Here is a 20,438-nt window from a genome sequence, read left to right on the forward strand (position 1 = left end):
TAAGTCCGGGTAGTAAAATCGCATCAACATCTGAATCTCAAATTACCATGCAATGCCTTTTGAGCAGTAACCGAGTTTGCGCATTGGTTAAAATAGCCTATAATGACTTTTTCTTGTAGCGCAATATTCAATCCATAATAACTACGAAATTCAAACTGTCTTTAAATTTTAATCTACGATACTTGTGTTCAACTCGTGATTGCGTCCACCATAAAAGAACATTACCCAATACATAATAAGGCGACACCAAAAAAATGAAAATTATCATACTCGCCTAACAAGATGACCCCCCCAAAATCAGGTCAAAAATTTGGGTCTAGAAAAAGAGACTTATTCGCCGAGAAATACGGTATTTTATTTGTCCATTTACAGGGTATCCATGATGCATTTAGAACAAATTAATATAGCTTTGGTGAAAATCCATCTCTGTCATGCAGTAGTCACCTAACACCTCAACAATATGTCGTATTCCACTGTTATAAAACGGGGTCGGTCCCCTTCTTTAGGAAGATAGCCATGGAAATCCTAACAAAGGCACATTTATCATTTTACATTTTGACTGATACTACCAATACTTGAAATAAAACTAAGGCAACGATGAAGAATCATATATATTCCATTTCACACTGCACTGAAAAAATGCAAAATAAAAGAAATATAACATATAATGTGCAAACTGATCAAAGTGAAAAGAGTTCAATGGAGGCAGTGCCATACACCGGTGAAATTTGTTAGTCATGTACCAAAGTGTTACACCTGGACTTCAATATTGATTCGACTCAAATATGCATATAATCACAAATCAAGTATTAATGATTGTCATCACACAGTTCAACAATGTGGCATTGACAAAACCGTCTTGTTTTTGTGCTCCATTTAAATAGTAACAATTTCGTTAAAAAAAGAAAACAAAAACCACGTTGAACAGGTAGGAACAAGGGATTTATTCACTGGGTCTGTGGCAAAGGTGTATGCCAGGGAAGACACCTAGGCACAATACTTTACTTTTAATGTGAAATTGTGCTACGATTTCAGCTTCGCAATAAGTATCGAATATTTTACGGTAAATTTCATACAATATCTGCATATTCAGGACGAGTCAAATCTCATGAAAGAGTAATCTACAATCAAAGCTTCACAATCAAATCGATTATGACATGTACAATGAGCAATGTGAAAATCATACAAAAAACTGTAACATCGTCTACCTTAATTATAACAAATCGGATAGGAATGACGCTAACTGCAATTCTTTACAGCATGCTTGGCAGAGGAGCACTTCAAATTTATCCTAATAGCCTACCCTACCAGAACCTGTCTTCACATTTACCATATGGGAATCACAGCCATATACAAAATAACTTACACATCGAGAAATATTAAATACAATTAAATAGAGTCTCCAACCAAGTTCATAAAAAATTTCAACAAGTTATAAATAATATATATTGGAACTTATAAAGAAAATTATTATATATAAGATAATAACAAACTGGTAATTTCATTAACAATATACAGAAATTAAGAAAGTACAAGAAATCATAAGTTAAATAAGATTTAGAGTGATATACAGTCACTGAATGAACAAAAACATGGGAGTACATTCTTGCTTAAATCGAAATACAACAATAAGTAAATATTTATAAATCATATTATATAATACTATAGGTTGCCCTTTATCCCTAACTATTACATCATAGTGCCTGGTGATATCATGGAACAAGAAACAGTTGGGGGAAAAAAATATGAAAATCTTTTTAACCATCATCATAAGATACGGTATTGCAAGGTTCAGGCAAACAAAGTAAATTGATGACAGTTTAATAATTTTATATGGCTTGTCATTCATCCTTTCAATAACAAATGGAAAATTTGGTTTAACCCAGAATTTGTTTTAAAAATTAAATTATGAGAATAGCAGACCAATCCACCTGGCCAAATCAAATAAACACTAAACACATATTGGGAACTTTTGAAATATAATGGTGTAGGTGCATTGCATATAACAAGAGGCAAATTAAACAAAATCCCTTCAGAATAACATTCTATTAGAATTAGTGTTAAATAAAATTTTGAATATGTTTCAAAACATTGCAACATTTCTGCAGGCAAACTTTTTGTGTAAGTATAGAGAGGAAATATACAGAAATAGGTTGAGGACAGCATATGGTTTATATTATGATATAGTTTATATTATTAACGCAAAATTTTGATATGAAACAAAATTATCAATAAGGGAAATTAAAATGTTGTACAAACTATCTACATTTGGTCATAAGGTAACCTTAGTAAAAGTGTGTATTGATTAATAACTGAATACAAGAATATATAAAAATCGAAGACTTTGAGGATTCAAATACTTTCTATGTTTGGCATTGATAAGTACTGAGAGACAAATGAGTACTGAAAGACAAATGCTGAGGGAAATAGCAGCATTGGTATTGCTAACCTAATTTATCTAACAAAGTGATCTAGAGCAGTGGTTCCTGACCATCTGCATGCATTTTTATCTAAATAATTGCTTTTTGGTAAATTTAGTCTTCCGTCGTCGTTTAATCGTATGTATGTATCTGTAGCCTTATTCATAGAAAGGATGACCCATGAGATGTGTATTTTTGACAATATTTTAACACAAAAAATTAAAAACTGTTATATTAATTGACGGGTATAAGAATTTAAGTGTCATGTTTTATGCATATTGTCAATAAATTTTTAATTAGTCTGCATGAACTTTCTTCTGGCGTATATCAATAATGGAATCAATATATTCAATAATCATTTTCTCTACCAGTGTTACGTCGTCAGGTTTATACCATGATCCAGTGTAATATCCAAGATGGCCACCGAACTTATATGTTGCAAATATGGCTTCTGGGTGTGACTCTGAAAACAAAATTGAATAATTAGGTTAAACTCAATTTTTTCGTATTTTCAATTTTTTGAATCCGTTGAATCTTATCACAAATTGAGTCCGAATATAGATATTGAAAAAAAATATATGTAATTCATTTAGTTTTAATTTCAAACAGAGACCTCAAATTTGGCATATTGAAAATTGGTAGAAAGCAGGGGCGTGCAACCTTTATTACAGGATGGCCAGATACAAATAACTGCGTGTAGACGTAGTCTGCACCTTTATTTAGGATAGCCTTTCTAGTAGTTGCAGGCACAAAAGATTGTTTTTTTTTGTTATTAATCTTACAGCATTGTTAGGGGTCCTTGCAGATATGGTGAGTTAAAACGCATACATTTCTAAAGTAAACTGATATTAAAATTTATTGTCATACCAACTTTAAATGAATTACGTTTTTATAACATTGTTATTTTGAACAGGATTTTGCTAGCTAATTTTGCTAACATGACAGTGGCACTCAGGTACTGGTATAAGCTTTTCGACGCAAGGGATTATTGGAATTGCTCACATGTACCAGATTAGCTAAACTAAAAACTTGTTTTGCGGGCACACTGTTCAAAATTGGCACTTCTCTGCCGGCCGCACAATTTTTCCTTGTGGGCCACATCTGGCGCGTGGGCCGCAGTTTGCACACCCCTGATGTAAAGTACAGGAAGACCCAAAAACAAAAACCCGTAAATTTATTCTCTAGCATTTACACCAATATATCAATACATAAATATACGCAATGCATTAATAAATCAATAAGGCCTACCTAATTAAATATAATAAGAAGTTATGCAGATATATATGTAACCGAATTACTTACCACTATAATTTTTTGGAATATCATGAACATCATTTACAACAACTGGATCATCTTCTGTATTAACGAGGAGAACCGGAATATTAACCTGAAAAATATAGTATATTCATTCATCAAAATAAAAAACAAAATAACTCAAAATAGAAAGTGAGTTATTAAGAACCCAATGGGGAATTTAATAGTGACATAGCAAAATAAATAAATATAAATAGTAAATTTTCTACCTGATAATCAGTTCATCACAAGGAATATATACATGATCCTTTTAACAAGGGGAAATGAGATAATACAATGATTTAAGGTTAAATGGGGTCCGACAATAGAGAGTTTAGTAATACTAATCTATGGTTAGAATGAAATCAAAAAAATTCAGTCGAATGAAAATATTTAATAGTCATTACATCTGAAAATAATGAAAAACATAATAAAAATAGTAATAATTAATGAATTGAAATAATTATTATTTGTTATCAATGTTTCAAAAGCTAAAAACAGCATATCAATATACCTTATCAATAACATGACAACATCCTGCTTTATCCATATAAGCATAAACACTTTCATGCCCATCAATTCGCCTGAGTAAAAAATGACTAATATATGCAATTAAAAGTATAAAAATAAATGAATAGTATATACAATGGTTCGAAAACTATGAAATATACATGCACTCAAAAATTGTTGAAAAATCAATGTAAATGACTTTGGCATTATTGAACCAACAGTTTTTGCAAAACCTTTGAAAGCCCAATTCATCGGCAACGCAAAATCTTTGATACAACTGTACTAATTTGTGTGAATATTATTGGTGCAATATTAGTGATGAAATGAAAATTCTCATACATCAAATGTGGCTTATATCTGCTTCGATATATTATACACAAATGACCTACAGACAGACCATAATCGTGGTACCAGTATATTTTTGTTTATGAAATCGATCCTCTGATATGATGACTAGAAAACCTTAAAATTGGCTTCAGCTCATTGCATCATTCAAATATTTTGGTATTTCAGTTCATGACCGCTGTTTAAGCATTTTGCTTCAAACAGGGCCCAATATAAGTTGCCGCAAATATTTGATGTATGGAGTTACTTTTTATCAGAATATTTCTGGTTCAGAATAGCCTACCCAGGTGAAATGGGGGATTGAGATTTAAACTTAGACTAATCGAATTTGCATATTTGTTGTGATATTATAGCAAGTCAAAACATTATACCTTAAAAGGCCATCTTCAATGTCATGCAGGAATTTGGCGGAGCGAATTCGATCTGCATCATAATTTGCGGATTGTTGGTTTGAATCGCCAGAACTAAATAAATCATCCCTGCATTGAAGAATAAAGGAAACTATGTTTAAAGAATTCCTTATCATCAAAAATATAATATTACTTTGGCATGAGAATAATGATGTAATATACCTATCGTATTTCATTTTGAAGACCATAATATAGGCAGATTACGATTCATTTATCTGTCATTGTCAACATACAGAAATATTTATACATAGATAAAAATGTGGATAAATAGTTTGAGTCAACTAATAAAACATTAGTTTTAAGTTTCAAAAAAAAAGATCAGAATATTCAGAAATAGGTGTGGATGAAAAATAAACGATACAAATACGACAATTGTTCAATATATAATTTAAATTTTGAATAATTTTATATATTTTGAATTCATTTGTGAAAAACATGAAAAATTTATGAAATGAAAAATTAAATAAAGTTTGTTTACCGTAGAATACACATATTTTTCCAATTCAATTTACAAATGCTGATGTTAATACAATTTATGCCTCATCATATCATAAGATAACGATAAAGTGAGAAAGAGATATAAGCTCAAAAGTACATTTTAAGTGAATTAATAAAGTATTTCTAGAAGTCAAAAAATATAGAGATGTGAGTCACATTTTTCTGTGGAAAAATAGACTAAGCTAAGTTATAAGAACTTTTTCTCAACTTACCAATGAGGCCTAATGATTTTCTTTATATTTGTGGTTATCATTCTATTATAAATCACCCGTCTGTATCCAATTTTCATTGGTTCAGTGGACCTTATCAAAAGAAAGTATCATAAAATTTAGTCCAATTCCCCAATTCAAATATTTTCAGGCAAAAAAAACTAATGATACCGTAGATCAAACTTTGCATTAAGTTTAGAGATGAAACGTCAATATGGCAATAAAATTCATATCCTATGATTATGAGTTCACCTTTGGTACCCTCCCAATCATTTCCTTCTATTTAAACAGTAATGAAATATTTTATTACTTGGAGGCTATAATTAGCAATGTAATAAAATAAACAAAGGTGTGGTGCAAATGTAGATTATTAATTGATTCAATATGTTGTGTCATTCAGAGTATGCAGTTGGGAATAATTTCGAAATTAATATCATTAAACAAAATGTTTCATAAATTTAGATATTTCAATTGTTATTTGACAGAAATAGGAATCCAGATATAATTAATTAAATTATAAATTGGAATTAATTAAAATGAACAGTTCACACATCCATGTCTATGCCGAATTAGTTGAGAGTGAAATTTAGAATGTATTATATTCATATTATCATATAATATAGTTGAACGCAGAACTAAATTGTAATTCAGATAGACTATCCTAAAATTCATGAATGAACTTATTAAGAATATTAAAATCCACTCAAAAAATTAAAAGTATTCATACAACAACGTCTCTGGCGACAAATATAATACAATATAACCACTAAACAATACCTGACTGCATCATATCCTTGGCACAAGCTTACACCACATAATATTTTTTTCTGACGTTCGCTGTTTTCACCAAGATATTTCATTGCAATATTACCACCCATACTATACCCAACAATTAGGAAAGTAGAATCGCTGTACATTTTTTCAACCGTTTCTATCATCGATGCAAAATATCTTGTGTCTCCTAAATATAAAATAATTTATCATTATTTCATGCATATAAATAGTATAGGCCTAATAGTTCTAATCACCGTTAGGGTTGCCACTTCCGGATACATTTTTTTTCGAATCGAATCTCGAATCGAAAATTTTCGAATCGAATCTTTCCGAATCTGATTCCGGAAATGTTTTTTTTTTTTTTTTTTTCATCGCTAAAAAATTACCCAAACTGCGTCACCTCTAATGCTGATATGGCACCCAAACAATACACTATTACAGCAAAAACAAAATGCCAGTGGAAAATGAAATATAATCTGTTATCTGAAAACAAATTCCAAAATAACATGCAAAACTTCAAATCGTGCCTAAACATCACCCCCCCCCTGTCAGAACCTGCGATATTGTGTGTCAAGTTCGCGAAAAAGGCAAAATTTGAAGAAGATATTGTTTCACTCCAACAATTTCTTATTGCAGTAGAGAAAATTGAGTTCATTAACATGGGCACTCGTTAGTCGTGATCTCAACTGTGAAACAGTCAGTCCAGCAGAAGAAAAAGCCCTTTCTGAAGCAGCCGAGGTTGCGGGTACACTCAGATACTTCACTGCCATTCTCTTGAGCAAAGGGGCACGGGCTCCATTGTTATCCCACCAGGTCAATGGTGCAGGTGGTGACTCTTTATCATCAACCTTTCGTTTTAAGTACCAAGCTATTTCCTCTGACACAATATTCGAACTTTCCGAGTCTGAAGAACTGCCAGAGTTCTCTAGGCCTCTCTCAAAAAGTCCATGAATTTCACTAGATGAATTCACGGTTTCCATTTGCTCTTGACTATGATCCATTTGGGCAGGGGTCCATGACGTGATTCATCCTGAGCCGTAGAAGTATCTGCTTCAGTTTCAACAGCTATCCGCACCTATAAAAAATGTTTCATCAGCATCAGAAATCGAAGTGAAATTAATTTGAAATTAGAACATTCAAAAATTAAATTACCGAGACTCGCATCTGTCTGCTGAAAAATTTGCCCTTGTGAAAGGGATTCAACCAGGTGGACTTGTGGTAAATGCTTACTCCTTCGCTTTGTACTGAAGTTGACATGACATCTGAGAATCTAGTGTGTAACGAACTGAGAATGGTCGAACAGAAGGTCTTTGATGCCGATAGCTGAAGCTCATCGACAAGGAGTTCTTCACACTGACCCACTAAACCTTTTGCAATTGGTAGCAAAGATGACATCGTCACATAATTACTTCCTTCAAGGTGATCAGAGGCTGTCTAAAAATAAGATATTTTATTGCAAATTTTTGGACACTGAATTGTAAACCCAAGGACAAATAACCCTAGTCAATATAATTCAGTTCTCATAAACTATCATTATGATGCAGCAAACACAGAGTTAGTAACCTTTTGAAATAAAATTCTGAGCTTGATTAGTTACCTAGAATGGTTTCAATATGATAGAAATTTCTCTTAGCAAGCTCCAGTGGTTGTCCTTTAGTTCAAGACTGACTGCTGTCGCTCGTGGGACAATTGTTGGATCAGCCAGTACCGAACGAATTATCCACTGGTTTTTCACAAGATTTGCTATCATAGCAAATGTGGAGTTCCACCTGGTTGAAACGTCTATCGGCATCTCAATGTTTTTTATTTCAGTGTCTGCCGACTGAGCATGGCGTCGCAACGCTGTCATGCATTTTGCTGACTTCTAAAGTGTTGCACTAAGTGCCGCGCAGCACCTGAAATTTAAATTTTTATACATAAATACATCCAGTGAACATATTCTGACAAAAAGTGTTTCATTTAAATAGCAGATGATTTCAAACTATCCATTTGTAGGCATTCCATAGATTTATCAGGCTTTCCCCTTATTTAGCATCACATACAGCCTCAATTACCTAGTGCCCTTGCTATTTCTGTATTTTTGATGGCATCTTTGATACACAGCTGGAGGGTGTGAGCAGCGCAACGAATGTGATGCCAGCCATGTTCAGTTTGTAAAATTTTACATGCAGAAACAACATTCGCCCCGTTGTCTGTTACTATAGCAAATATGGAGGAAGGGGGGATAGAAAAATCATTCAGTACATATAGGATGTAACTTTTCAAGTTTATACCAGTTTGGTCCCCAACTATTTGTGTAGTGGACAATACATAGTTCTGTAGTTCTCCTGCCATGACAAAATGTGCTGTAACAGTTATATAAGCTTCCATCCGGATGCTTGTCCATGCATCTGTTGTGATAGATATCACATTTTGTTCTTTTAAAATAGACATGAGTTTGCATTTATACTGCGAATATTTAGTTTCAATCTGTTTTCCAAAAAAAGTTCTTCCAGGCATCTCGTATCCCGGCTCAAGATTTGATATTAAATTTCTAAAATGCTCCCCCTCTACGATATTGATCGGCCTCATGTCCCCTATTATAACATTGACTATTAATTTGTCTATATGATTCTGTCTTTGTCTGCTAATGGACTTTGATTTAAAAAAGGTTTCAAGTTTTTTCTGTTTTGTTCCACTTCCACTGCCTTCTGTCACTTGGCTCGCTGTTAAACTGAAAATAAAATGTATAAAATATAAACAGCAGCTACATAATCTTGTACACATTTAGTAAAATTTTCTGCTGGCTTGACCTGCTTTATTGATTAGACAGTATGAAATATGGTGGACAATTGCCTCTGACATAAATTTGCCTGACCTGGCTGGGCATCACAACTGTCAACATCGCAACTAATACAATTCTAACTTTTGTATCAGCTTCAAGTTACACGAGTATAAAATTATTTCTAATTACTGATTTCTCTATTTATCTTTTCAGTCCTGCCAGTATGTTAGTTTAGCAAACCATTGCTTATTTCATTTCCTAGATGAAACTGTTTTAAGTACCCGAGTTTAAGAACTATAATTCTGTAGTTACGTAAGCCCATATGGCGTTCTGGCTGTAGAAGAATTAATTAAAAAAAAGGTTTGGCTTACTTTGATGTATGCACTGAATCAGTGTTGATGAATGCATGTCTTCTTCTGAGGTGGTTCAAAAGATTGCCGGTAGACTCGCAGTATGACAACTTCTCTTTACAGAAGTTGCAAATCACATATGAATATCCCTCCTCTTTTGACGGGCGAGAAAAATGTTCCCAGACTAAGGAATTGGGGCGCCGTCCCTGCCGCCTAGGTGTTATTTTTTTAAAGCTACTACTGATATTAGACATTCTGAATAATAAAAATGCATTGCAAATAGTCATATAATTAAGTTATACTAGTAAGCTACCGATGCCTGGCCGCACATTTTGCAGTCCAATGAGTTTAACAGCAGCGCATGGCACCCTGTCAAGTACCACGTCCCGGTTCTCCTACAATTTGCAATGCAAACTTGTAACAATCAGTCCCCACTCAGTCTTGAACCACTGAATTGTTGAACCCAACACCTCAGAAGAACACTGAAAAAACTTGTTGTAATATTCCGCTTGACAACACGACAGAACAATACGGCAATAACACTCGCAAATGGCACACAGAGTTTGTAGACTACCCCACGCTGAGTTTTACTGTTACCGGTAACAAATATTGATAGATTCCAGGATCAAATAACTAAATACAGAACAGTTAGTAAATATAACACGCAATAAGTCCCATCCTATCCTAACCTATTGATTCCCAACTAAATAATAACAATAGCAGAAATCTAATAACTCACAAAACGCACACTCAACTAAATCCTAAAGGACCGGCAAAGCAGATGACTGCCGATTGCGCCATCACAGCTCGTCTCGCTCACGCACAACAGAGAGCAATACAAGATACTAACTAAAGAGCAAGGGTCGACGTCGGTCGATTGCAGCAGCCAATAGCGTGTAAGACAAACATATTGCGACATCGCTCAATACTCACTCTCAAATACAATAAAGAAATAAACCAATGTTCAGACCTGTTGAAAACTGTTGTCGTAAAATTACGCATCAAAGAAGCCCGGGCGATATGTGAATTCGACTTTGCGAGCGAGCAAAGAGTTTTGCAGACCACTAGCAGATGTCTCGCTGGTGTGTGTTCCCCACTGCAAAACTAACGCAAAACGAGAGCACTTCGCCGAAAAAAAGAAGGCAAATCACTCTCTAAAATATATCTTTCGTCGTTGAAATGAATGCTAATTTCATCAAACAAAGAACTGTATCCCATTATAAAGCGCAAATTCATTCGAGAGAGATAGTCGGACGAGCGCTTATTTGTTTGCTTTCGAGTGAAATCATATCCGTTCGCATAGCTGGAAGACAACCGCCGTTAATAAAATCGAGAGTCGGCGTTATTTTTTGTAAAGCCACGTTATCGTTTTTCGAATCGCCCGAGTGCGATTCGAATCGATTCGAAAAGGCAACGATTCGAATCAATTCGATTCGGAAATCCAAATGTGGCATCCCTAATCACCGTTATTAATAAAATTAAAACACAACAAAAATGGTCATCATTTCCATTAATTCTCTTCTGCAACCATTTGCTGTGATAGGTGTGAACCGTGTGTTACCGATTCGTAGGGTCGGCTTATATGAGAATTTTTATGAATTCTCTGTTTTATGGTGTCGGCTTATATGCGATAATGCAAGGATATACGAGCAGTAAAAATTGAAACATTCACAAGTATCGGTACAAAAAAAAATTTTCTTCGAATCTTTCCTAAAACCATGAATAAAGTACCGGTATATTCAATATATTCAAATTAAGGTATTCAAGTATGCTGGGATACTTGGTCTAATTTCTAACAGTTCTACCTACCTACTTGTTCCTAGAAAATAATATTATTGAACGTACCATAGGTAAAAATTTTGGGTGATGTTAGTTTGACATTCGCAAGTGATCCAATATGATTCAAAACACAGACACGAAATCCGCTTTCTGTTGCATATTTCACAAAAGTTCTTACGTATGATTTCTCTGACGAATTTGCAATACCAGGACAAACAAGAATTGTGTAATCGCCTGAAAATAGAGGAATAATGGATAAGTTAATAAAAAAAAAAGCTAAAAACAAACAGACTCAAGCCATTTGTTAGTAAGATGGCGATGAAATGGGAAATATAATCAAAAGTAGGAGTTTTTATTTAGAGTTCAAAATACTAATATTCTGTAATTTGATGAAACATTAAGAAAATTTGCAAACTGATAAGTGCATAGGAACTGAAAATTTCAAAACTGGCAAAAGTGGAAGTGATGTTCCAAATTTGACGAGGCGTATACAGTCAGCTGAAAACAACGCTTTAAATATACAGTAGAAAGGAAAAAAGTTTAAGATAGAGCTATACTTGAGGAAAAGAATTTCCTGAGGCAAATTTCTTGTGCACTGCTTTCATAGGTCTATAATACATCAAAAAATTATGAATAAAAGTAGCCCAATTGTGTTGTATAACCTTGATAATTTATTGTGTGTTAATTTGCGCGAAGCAAACAACGAATGTCATAAGATCAAAAACAAAAATTTTTGTGCTTGCAACTACTTATCTTCAAAAAAATAGCGGCCCGATGTTGCTCCCAGTTATTTAAATGTGGCCCTCATAAATAAAAGGTTGCACACCCCTGTTATAGATAATGGCAATTCACACACCTAAGGAATGTAATTACCTCGAGTTTTATGTTCGTTCAATGGTTGAAATATATCATAAGTGATTGTTTCTTTACTAGGTAGCGTTTTATAAAATCTTTCTCCTAAAGGCAGTGGAGTGTTGAATCTTCCAATTTTTCCATAGAAAAATGTTTGTATATGTCCGCATTTTCCCCATATACCAGGAGGCTCATATACTTGAGTCAAGCTTGGACATCTCTTCAGAACTTTCTGCATGTAGAAAAATATAAATTGATATTAATAATAAAATATCGAAAAGATGTTTCAACTATACAAACCTCAAATAGCATACATTTCAATTGTATTCAGATAACTGAAACACACAATGTCATTCAAGCCAATTATGTGAATCTCAACCTAAATTAAATCATGACTCATGTCAATGGTAGATTCCTTCACAATGCCTTGGTCCAGCAATTTTCCAGACTTTTATACCACATAACTTTGAACTTACCGAAGCAAAGTTGGTCCCAGAATGATATAACTTTGGAGGTGTGCATGCTTCAAACAGTCGTAGAAAACGAATTATTTGAATAATTATAAAGATACAAGCAATTATTTGAAACATACTTGTAATTTTTTAGTTATATGATATGTACAAACTATATGTAAATAAAAAAAAAGAAAACATTTAATCAATATCCACTAAGGATAGACAATGTACAAGTGAAAATTTTTTTAAGCTAATTGCCAAAAAAGTGATATTCATGTTCAAAACTTCTGCTGACATTCGCTCATCGGTATATTAATATTTGATACTTTCATTTTGTTCAGATTGTTCCAATGTAAAAGTAAATGACGTTGATCATTATACAATTAATCTTTATTATCAGAATTACAACAAGCTGTCTTTAAGCAGCACTATATCAGAACTGAGAAGTATAAAAATATTCAGACAATGGTTAAAATGGGATAGAAATTTATTTGTCAAAATAGTTAAAATAGCTTTTCATCATTTCATGAAAAGAAAAATCTCAGTTCATGAATCTATTTTGTAACATTGCTCAACATGAAAGATGAAACAATGGAAAAATATGGATAGGATATTGGCAAAAATAGATAACCAGTTGTACACTACCAGCGATATGCAAATAACTATGGTTATTCAACTGGTTGCTATGGTTACTTACTATGGTTATTTATGAAAAAAATTATCCAAATAATATATTCAGCAACAATTCAATATAGGCATATAAGGTATCCATCCGATTGATGAAAACCCCCAAATAATTGAAATTTAGACTGATTATAAGGTCGTAAAACAATTAGAAAATCGTAAAACGATTTAATGACAAACAGTTCAGTTCAATTGATTGAAGGAAGGCAGTCAAACATTTGCTGTCCAATAAAACAAAGATACAGTAGCATAATATATTTCAAGGAGCTACTGAACACCACTCGGAGAAATATTGAACATTTTTGGATCAAAATCTTGTCCTTTAAAAGGAGAACCTTCAGCATCCCATCCTTTTTTCAGCATTTCATGTACTTTCAGTTCATGACTTTGTGGTAGACCAAGCCTTTTCTGTTTCTCATCAAACTGCAGCTTGTTTATAACAGCAACTTCATCTTCTTGCATGTCAGCCATTGATCGCTCTGGAGCAATTTTTTGAACATCAATTTCGTCTTCGTTCTTCAAGAGAGCATTCCACCAGAATTTTGTATCTTTAGCCAGTGTGATTTGTATGCTTTTACTACCTTCCAAAGACCACATGCTATCTTCTCGTAAAATTTCATGTTTCAAGTCTCCATCCATGATAGTATCTGTCTTTCCGTCGATGTCAGTTACAGAAACAAAGAGATGTTTCTTCTCGATTGTTACTTTTACCTGACGCCCTTTGGTTATTGTTTTTGCAACAGGAACAATGACGTCAATGTCATCATAATTTTGAGACCACGTATATTTATCACGTACAGCACCATTGTAGCTTTCTGGATTACTTTGATATTCTTCTTGCGTTTTTGGTATAGGAGTAAGTTTCGCTGATGATGGATTTGGTGTTTCACTTGTTGCAACTTTCGTTTCAGCTGGTTTTGTTTGCACGGGTTTTTGTTGGGTTTCAATTTTATCGGATACAGGTTCACTTTCAGCATTGCTCGATTTGGAAGTAGGTTCTGGGAGAGATTCACCACCCAAATTTTTTTGTTTTTCCGCTTGTTCCACCATTTTAGCTGTTAAGTTTGAATACTTTTTAAAGTGTTTCATTATCAGCTTTTCTGAAACTCCTGGTGGGAAACCGTACTTCTTTTGCGTGTCAGTCATAACATGATAAAAATCAGTCTTCCGAAACAAAAATCCAAACACAACGTCAAGAAAAGGTTCCAATTCTCCTTCATGTTGCAAAATTCCCAATAAAGCTGTATCATATTTTGAAAGATGTTGTGGACCTGCCATGGCTTTATATTATGGTACACAATTATTTTAGCAAGTTATCTGTGCTGAAAGAATGATACAATAATTCTAATCATTATAAATTTTATTTAATTATTTGGTGTAGACTACGATTTTTCTCATATCGTTCGTTGCGACGAGAAAACGAGAGAAATAACAATTTCGGATAATCGTCTGTGAGTTTGGGACGACCGTCCGTATATTTTGGAGGGCTTTATTACGAAACTATGACGTCGTAATGACATGATTTTTTGATGACATAGTCAGGTGGGGGTTAGGCATGATATATGCAAAAAGTGTTGAGCCAGACCAACTAGTGTGCATGTGGTACTAAACTATACCAGACCCCAAAAAATGGCAACGAAGTCTCGAACTTCTGAACCGGCTCCCGCTACAACCGCGATTGACAGCCCAGAGCATTTACTTTCTCATAAGGGGTTTCCCCGAAATAGGCGTGATAAGCTAATTTTTCCATTGAGGGCAGCAAAGGTCTCTAGAGCGGGGGTGTCAAACTTGCGGCCCCAGAGAACTTCCAATGCGGCCCTCGAACGCTCAACAATAATTGTAATAATTTGAAAGTTTTTTTTTTTTTTTATCTAAATGTAATAATACATTTTTCAAACATTTTAAAGTGAAATTGCCTATTCACACGGAAAACGACAATTTACTGAAAGTAGTTGTGGAAAATTAAAATTTAAAGTAGAAAGTGTCATAAGGTGAAAATGCCGTTTTATATTGTCGCCGATACAACTTGCAGGCATATCAAGCAAGCATTGTAGTATTTTCCATCCCATATCCAGTCAAAAATCTGTTTGAATTGGTCAGCTTTCTCCTCAATTTCAAACTCATGTTTACAAAATGACTGCAAATTGATTGCTTACCGAATTTCACCAGATTGGAGATACAGGAGGGTAATTACTAAATTTTCTGACATAAATAGGCAGCATTTTTTGTAATGGATGTTTCCCCGAGCATCGACTCTTTTGTTCAATTCCGTAATATTAGCCAATTAGCAATAGGTCAATAATGACGCAACAATTGGAATTTTTGCGGCCGCTCAGACACTTGTTCCGCTCAGACATACGTATATATATATATTCAAGCATGGTTAAAAACATTGCCTAATTTTCGTTGTTTTGCGTGTTATTTGCCTGTTTTCAGTTGTGTTTTCGGAAATTAGTTGTAAATTAAACACCTTAATTGTCATTATGTTTTCCGTGGAGCTTTAGTTCAGTTGCAATAACAAAAATTTGTCGCGTAAACACTTTTTAATAAGAATAATGATTTTGAACATACACGCCAGTTCATAAGTGCCAACTCTCCGAAACATCCTCGCAATATGCATACAACATTTTGCCATAGAAAAAATTTTCTGAGGTCAAGGGTCGGGGAAACATCAATATTGTTTAGGCTGGTTTAAAAAACACCCGGCAGGGATAATATTGTTCGGACATAATATTAATATTCAGTTATCTGGCATAGCCAACCTAGGCTAATAAATTTCTTATTCGATTTTTAGTTTTTTATGAAGCATATTTTATGATTTTTTGTAATAAATACAGTAAATTGCAATAATAGTCAAATATGTGAATGGCATTTGAAATTTGAGAAAATAACAAAACTTCATTCGGCTGTTTAATTACATTACAATACAGTATATGTCACAAATTGAACCAATCTACAAATTTGCTTCAAGTATACATTATCAAAATATATCAAAAACTGTTTGCGGCCCTTTGCGCTATTCCCAAAATGCAATGCGGCCCTCGAAGATCCACGAGTTTGACACCCCTGCTCCAGAGGTCTTGTACGGGTCACGTGACTTTGTTTACTGGACGGCGAAAAAACGAAAACGTCCATTTGGCTCCTGTCAGTTGCAAGTCGGATTATACTTTTCCGTTTTGTTTGGCTGTTAAAAATGGTTATTTCGTGTTGTTCTGTTGGCTGTACGTATACTATAGACAACGAAATGGATCTTCAGTTATATTCCACTGTTTTCGAAAGATCCGGAACTTCGCGCAATGTGCATATCATCTATTGGCAGGATTGCTTGTTGTCAAGTCCAGAAGTCATCTCGCTTGTGTTTCACTTTTCGCGGACAGCACTTCGTTGACGGTGAGTGATAATGTGCCGTTATCAATTTTTTTCAAATTCATACGCTTCATCATTCCGATGGAAAGCAGATGACAAGTTACTGTTATTGGTATGCCTAGGCGTAGGCCTACAGGCAGACTTGACTTGTGTAAGGAATTAATCACCAATTGCCATAAGGTATTGTTTCCCTAGTTAGCAGGTAATCTATTAGTAAGTGTGAAAAGTTGAATAGATGACTAAAGTTTAACGCCAATGCTCATGCAAAAAATAACCAGAATTCAATTGAATTCGCCATATAGGAATACGCTCGCCACCGCATCTCTGATCACCCGGGTAGTTTCACAGGTTCCAATCCCATGCGGGGATAGTTGTGTGCGAGAGGATTGCAGCCCCCATATAAAAGCCATCAATATTTGAGTTTTCGCCACCCCCTGAGAGGAAAAGAATAGTTAGAAAAAGAGAGATTTTAAAGAAAGGCAAAAGGCAGGACCATTTCAACAAATTCTGTTAACTTGTATGCGTTGCAATATCACTTTGCAGTTGTCACCATAAACAACTAATGTGTCTTTCGACTAGACCTACCACACTTTAAAAGAAACCGCCTATTCCCATTTTCACTAGAACCATAACACTGTGATATATTTGATAGAAATTACCCCTAAGGCATCATATCTTCCATTTGAAAGGGCTGTGGAGGCAGATACATTTTTTACTCTAAATTACGGAATGTTACTTCCAGGTTATCTTATCCTTGCTTATAGATATCTTGATGTTAGTGACTCCAACTTACCCATGCATGCCCCACTGAAAACTTCACTTGTGTGCCGATGAAATTAAGCAGTTGGAGCCTTCAGACCTTGAAAACAGTTGAATCTGAGCACGATGGATTCATGTGAAACACGTAATATGCATTTATAAGCAAAAATATCCCATCCTGAGCAGCACCGATCCACAACCTCCTGCCTATGGAATCAAAACATAAGACAAATTGGTGTACTGTGCGCATTCACAAATCTTTGCGAATCAAGTGTGCCTTTTGACTGAGAAAAATTTAGCATTGAAATGGTCAATCTTAATATAAACCTGGTATCTGCAGATAAAACAAATTGTTTTTTAAAAATACATTTTTGATGTGCTTTATTTTTCAAATATAAATTATAATTATTGTAAAGTGTGTGATACATTTGGTACCATGAATACCATTTGCAAATTAGCTTGGGTTACACCCCTCTCGAATAATAGTTTAGACTCCTAAGTCATATCTCATAATTTCCTAAGTCATATCTCAAAAGGTTGCGGCTAGCCGGCTACCCATCAGAATTTTCCTTCATATCACAAAGTCGCAATATTACGCCTCGCTAAGTTTCATTGGCAACTGTATTTGGTTGTAGTATCGGTGTCCAACTTTAGACTGAAACCCTTACTATCAGACCCACCAAAACAAAACAAAAATTCTTGAATTGAAGTTGCTTTCGTTCAAGCACAATAGACACTTTATCTCCACCAATCCACAGTAATCACAAGTTACTTTGTCATTACGATAAGCATCAATAAATGGATACTGAGGATGTATTATCAAGTCACGCAAGCTGAGGTCTTGTGCCACTGTGATCTTGTTGCAACTTATACTTTGCCATCCATCTATTCCATGGTCGCACCCATATCTGTAAGATAATGGATACAGATTCCTTCGATATTATGATCCTGCACTAGCTTTGTAATAATTGTAGAGTTTTCATGAAATCTAACGATCAAGTGGTGTGAAATTTATGTCCATATCCCACCACAAACACTAGTCGTAAATGAATTTGATTCCGGGTAGAATATCCTTTTTACCAATGACAATAATAAGACATTTTGGGTCAGTTGTACAAGCACCTTTAGGATAGGATTTATCTGGGTGGGAGGATTGCAGGTGCAGCAACTAAATCATATGGCGAACCAGTCTTTCGTACGATTACCATTCTATGTTGGGATTAGTTAGCCAGTTATTTGTTTTCAGAAGCATGGATTTGGATGATCGTAACCGATCAGCGGTCGTGTGAACCACCCTCAGTGGGGGTAGAGCTGCAATCCTCTCGCACCTAACTATCCCCGCATGGAATTGAAACCTGTAAAATTACCAGGGTGATCACTGATCAGAGATGCGGTGGCGAGCGTATTCATAGATGGCGAATTCAATTGAATTCTGGTTATTTTTTGCATGACCACTGGTGTTAAACTTTAGTTATCTATTCAACCTTTCACACTTAGCAATAGATTACCTGCTAACTAGGGAAACAATACCTTATGGTAATTGATGATTCCTTACACAAGTCAAGTCTGCAAGTAGCCTAGGCCTGCCAATAACAGTAGTTTGTCATCTGCTTTCCATTGAAATGATGAAGCTTATGAATATTTAAAGAAATTGATAACGGCACATTATCACTCACCATCAACGAAGTGCTGTCCGCAAACAGTGAAACACAAGCGAGATGACTTCAGGACTTGACACCAACCAGTCCTGCCAACAGATGATACCCACATTGCGCGACGTTCCAGATCTTTTGAAAACAGTGGAATATAACTGAAAATCAATTTCGTTGTCTATACTATACGTACAGCCAACAGAACAACACGAAATAACCATTTTCAACAGCCAAACAAAACGGAAACGTATAATCCGACTTGCAACTGACAGGAGCCAAATGGGCTCCACTTTAGGCTGTACAAAGCGTATATTACATAAGTATTTATTTACGATTACATTTACTATGCGTATGTTGTAGTCTGATCGTAAATTAGAACAAATCATATATTTATTCAATTGGAAGAAAAAAAAGAGATTGAATCATGCGACAAGATGTATCTACGGACTATTACGACTTTCATTTAATAAATGATTGGCCACAAAGTTGGGGAATTCTTCGACGTTTGGACAATGTATATAATTTCTTCACTAAGATAGGATTGACCTATTAATCCCAGTGTTAAGGAAAGTCGAAAAGACGGCTCAAGCATATGACGAACCACGGCTTCTTGTCTGGTTACCAGTCCATGTTGGGTATGCGATTAGTTAGCCAGTTATCAGTTTCAGATGCATTGACTTGATGGTGATGGAAGCCGTAACCTACCAACGGGTACGTGAACCACCCTACGTCAGCGAAAGGTCCAACAATACGCACGAACAGTAACTAGTGTATCGCATTGTGGTTCGGACGTTATTATTAGTATAGCGACGATTTCTAAACCTTAGTCGTAAAATATCGTTTTTCAGTTCCAATAACTCGTTCGCTTGTGTGATTATTTCGTTTGATGCAGACAAAACCTATTTCGAATATCAATCAATACAACAAATGTTTGGGTAACTTTCGTTGTTTATTTCCCGTTTGATCGAGACTATATTCAAAATAGTAATTTATTTTAAGTTTTCCAATTCTGATTAGCTGAAATTCGAAACCGATTAGTGTTTTTTTGATATAACACACACACTCTTATTTATATCCAGTGATGAGTTGTAGCCGGAACGCACCGGAACGGCGTTCCGGTTGTTGGACATTTTATTGCATTTGCGTTCCTGTTGTTGAAATAAAATTATGTCATGGAAAGTTTAGTTTCCCTGGTAAACTTAGTTATTAACTTACGTTTTGTTACGTAATAATTCTTTTTATATTGCGGCAAACAATTAGTTAGTACAGCAGTAACATGTAGTGGATTTTTGCCGACCTTTGACCCCGTAAAAATGTG

At 34.7% G+C, this 20,438-nt stretch overlaps 4 protein-coding genes across 4 annotated transcripts in view; 1 reads left to right on the top strand and 3 right to left on the bottom strand.

Annotated features, from left to right (window-relative positions):
* LOC120340871 (coiled-coil domain-containing protein 40-like) overlaps window positions 1-20,438 on the top strand; it is a 223,012-nt gene that overhangs the window by 94,568 nt on the left and 108,006 nt on the right. The window lies entirely within an intron of this gene.
* LOC120340769 (monoacylglycerol lipase ABHD2-like) lies at window positions 597-12,854 on the bottom strand. The gene is made up of 9 exons (XM_039409129.2): window positions 12,681-12,854; window positions 12,226-12,436; window positions 11,419-11,586; window positions 6,463-6,646; window positions 5,689-5,778; window positions 4,940-5,047; window positions 4,228-4,297; window positions 3,723-3,807; window positions 597-2,883 (listed from the first exon to the last, which is right to left on the bottom strand). The coding sequence occupies exons 1-9, from the start codon at window positions 12,792-12,794 to the stop codon at window positions 2,717-2,719; spliced, it is 1,197 nt and encodes a 398-aa protein (XP_039265063.2). The 5' UTR covers window positions 12,795-12,854; the 3' UTR covers window positions 597-2,716.
* Window positions 6,716-10,990, bottom strand: LOC120335845 (E3 SUMO-protein ligase ZBED1-like). The gene is made up of 4 exons (XM_039403460.2): window positions 9,595-10,990; window positions 8,514-9,172; window positions 7,690-7,889; window positions 6,716-7,484 (listed from the first exon to the last, which is right to left on the bottom strand). The coding sequence occupies exons 1-4, from the start codon at window positions 9,858-9,860 to the stop codon at window positions 7,071-7,073; spliced, it is 1,539 nt and encodes a 512-aa protein (XP_039259394.2). The 5' UTR covers window positions 9,861-10,990; the 3' UTR covers window positions 6,716-7,070.
* On the bottom strand, window positions 12,829-14,683 carry LOC120340770 (nudC domain-containing protein 3-like). Its single transcript, XM_078119799.1, has one exon. It carries the CDS (start codon window positions 14,619-14,621, stop codon window positions 13,611-13,613), a length of 1,011 nt encoding a protein of 336 aa, XP_077975925.1. The 5' UTR covers window positions 14,622-14,683; the 3' UTR covers window positions 12,829-13,610.

The sequence above is a fragment of the Styela clava genome, chromosome 14 (genome assembly GCF_964204865.1).
Source record: "Styela clava chromosome 14, kaStyClav1.hap1.2, whole genome shotgun sequence".
Lineage (NCBI taxonomy): Eukaryota > Metazoa > Chordata > Ascidiacea > Stolidobranchia > Styelidae > Styela > Styela clava.

Excerpts from the sequence above, each read along its gene's own strand:
- LOC120335845 (XM_039403460.2), bottom strand. The coding sequence starts at position 9,860 with ATGACTATTTGCAATGCATTTTTATTATTCAGAATGTCTAATATCAGT. Across the intron at positions 9,173-9,594 it reads GATTCAGTGCATACATCAAA|TTTAACAGCGAGCCAAGTGA; the intron begins GTAAGCCAAACC and ends TTTTATTTTCAG. Across the intron at positions 7,485-7,689 it reads CTTCAGTACAAAGCGAAGGA|ATCACGTCATGGACCCCTGC; the intron begins GTAAGCATTTAC and ends GGCTCAGGATGA.
- LOC120340769 (XM_039409129.2), bottom strand. The coding sequence starts at position 12,794 with ATGTTTCAAATAATTGCTTGTATCTTTATAATTATTCAAATAATTCGT. Across the intron at positions 5,779-6,462 it reads CAAGGATATGATGCAGTCAG|GTCCACTGAACCAATGAAAA; the intron begins GTATTGTTTAGT and ends TCTTTTGATAAG. Across the intron at positions 4,298-4,939 it reads ATTGAAGATGGCCTTTTAAG|GCGAATTGATGGGCATGAAA; the intron begins GTATAATGTTTT and ends TTTTTTACTCAG.
- LOC120340770 (XM_078119799.1), bottom strand. The coding sequence starts at position 14,621 with ATGGCAGGTCCACAACATCTTTCAAAATATGATACAGCTTTATTGGGA.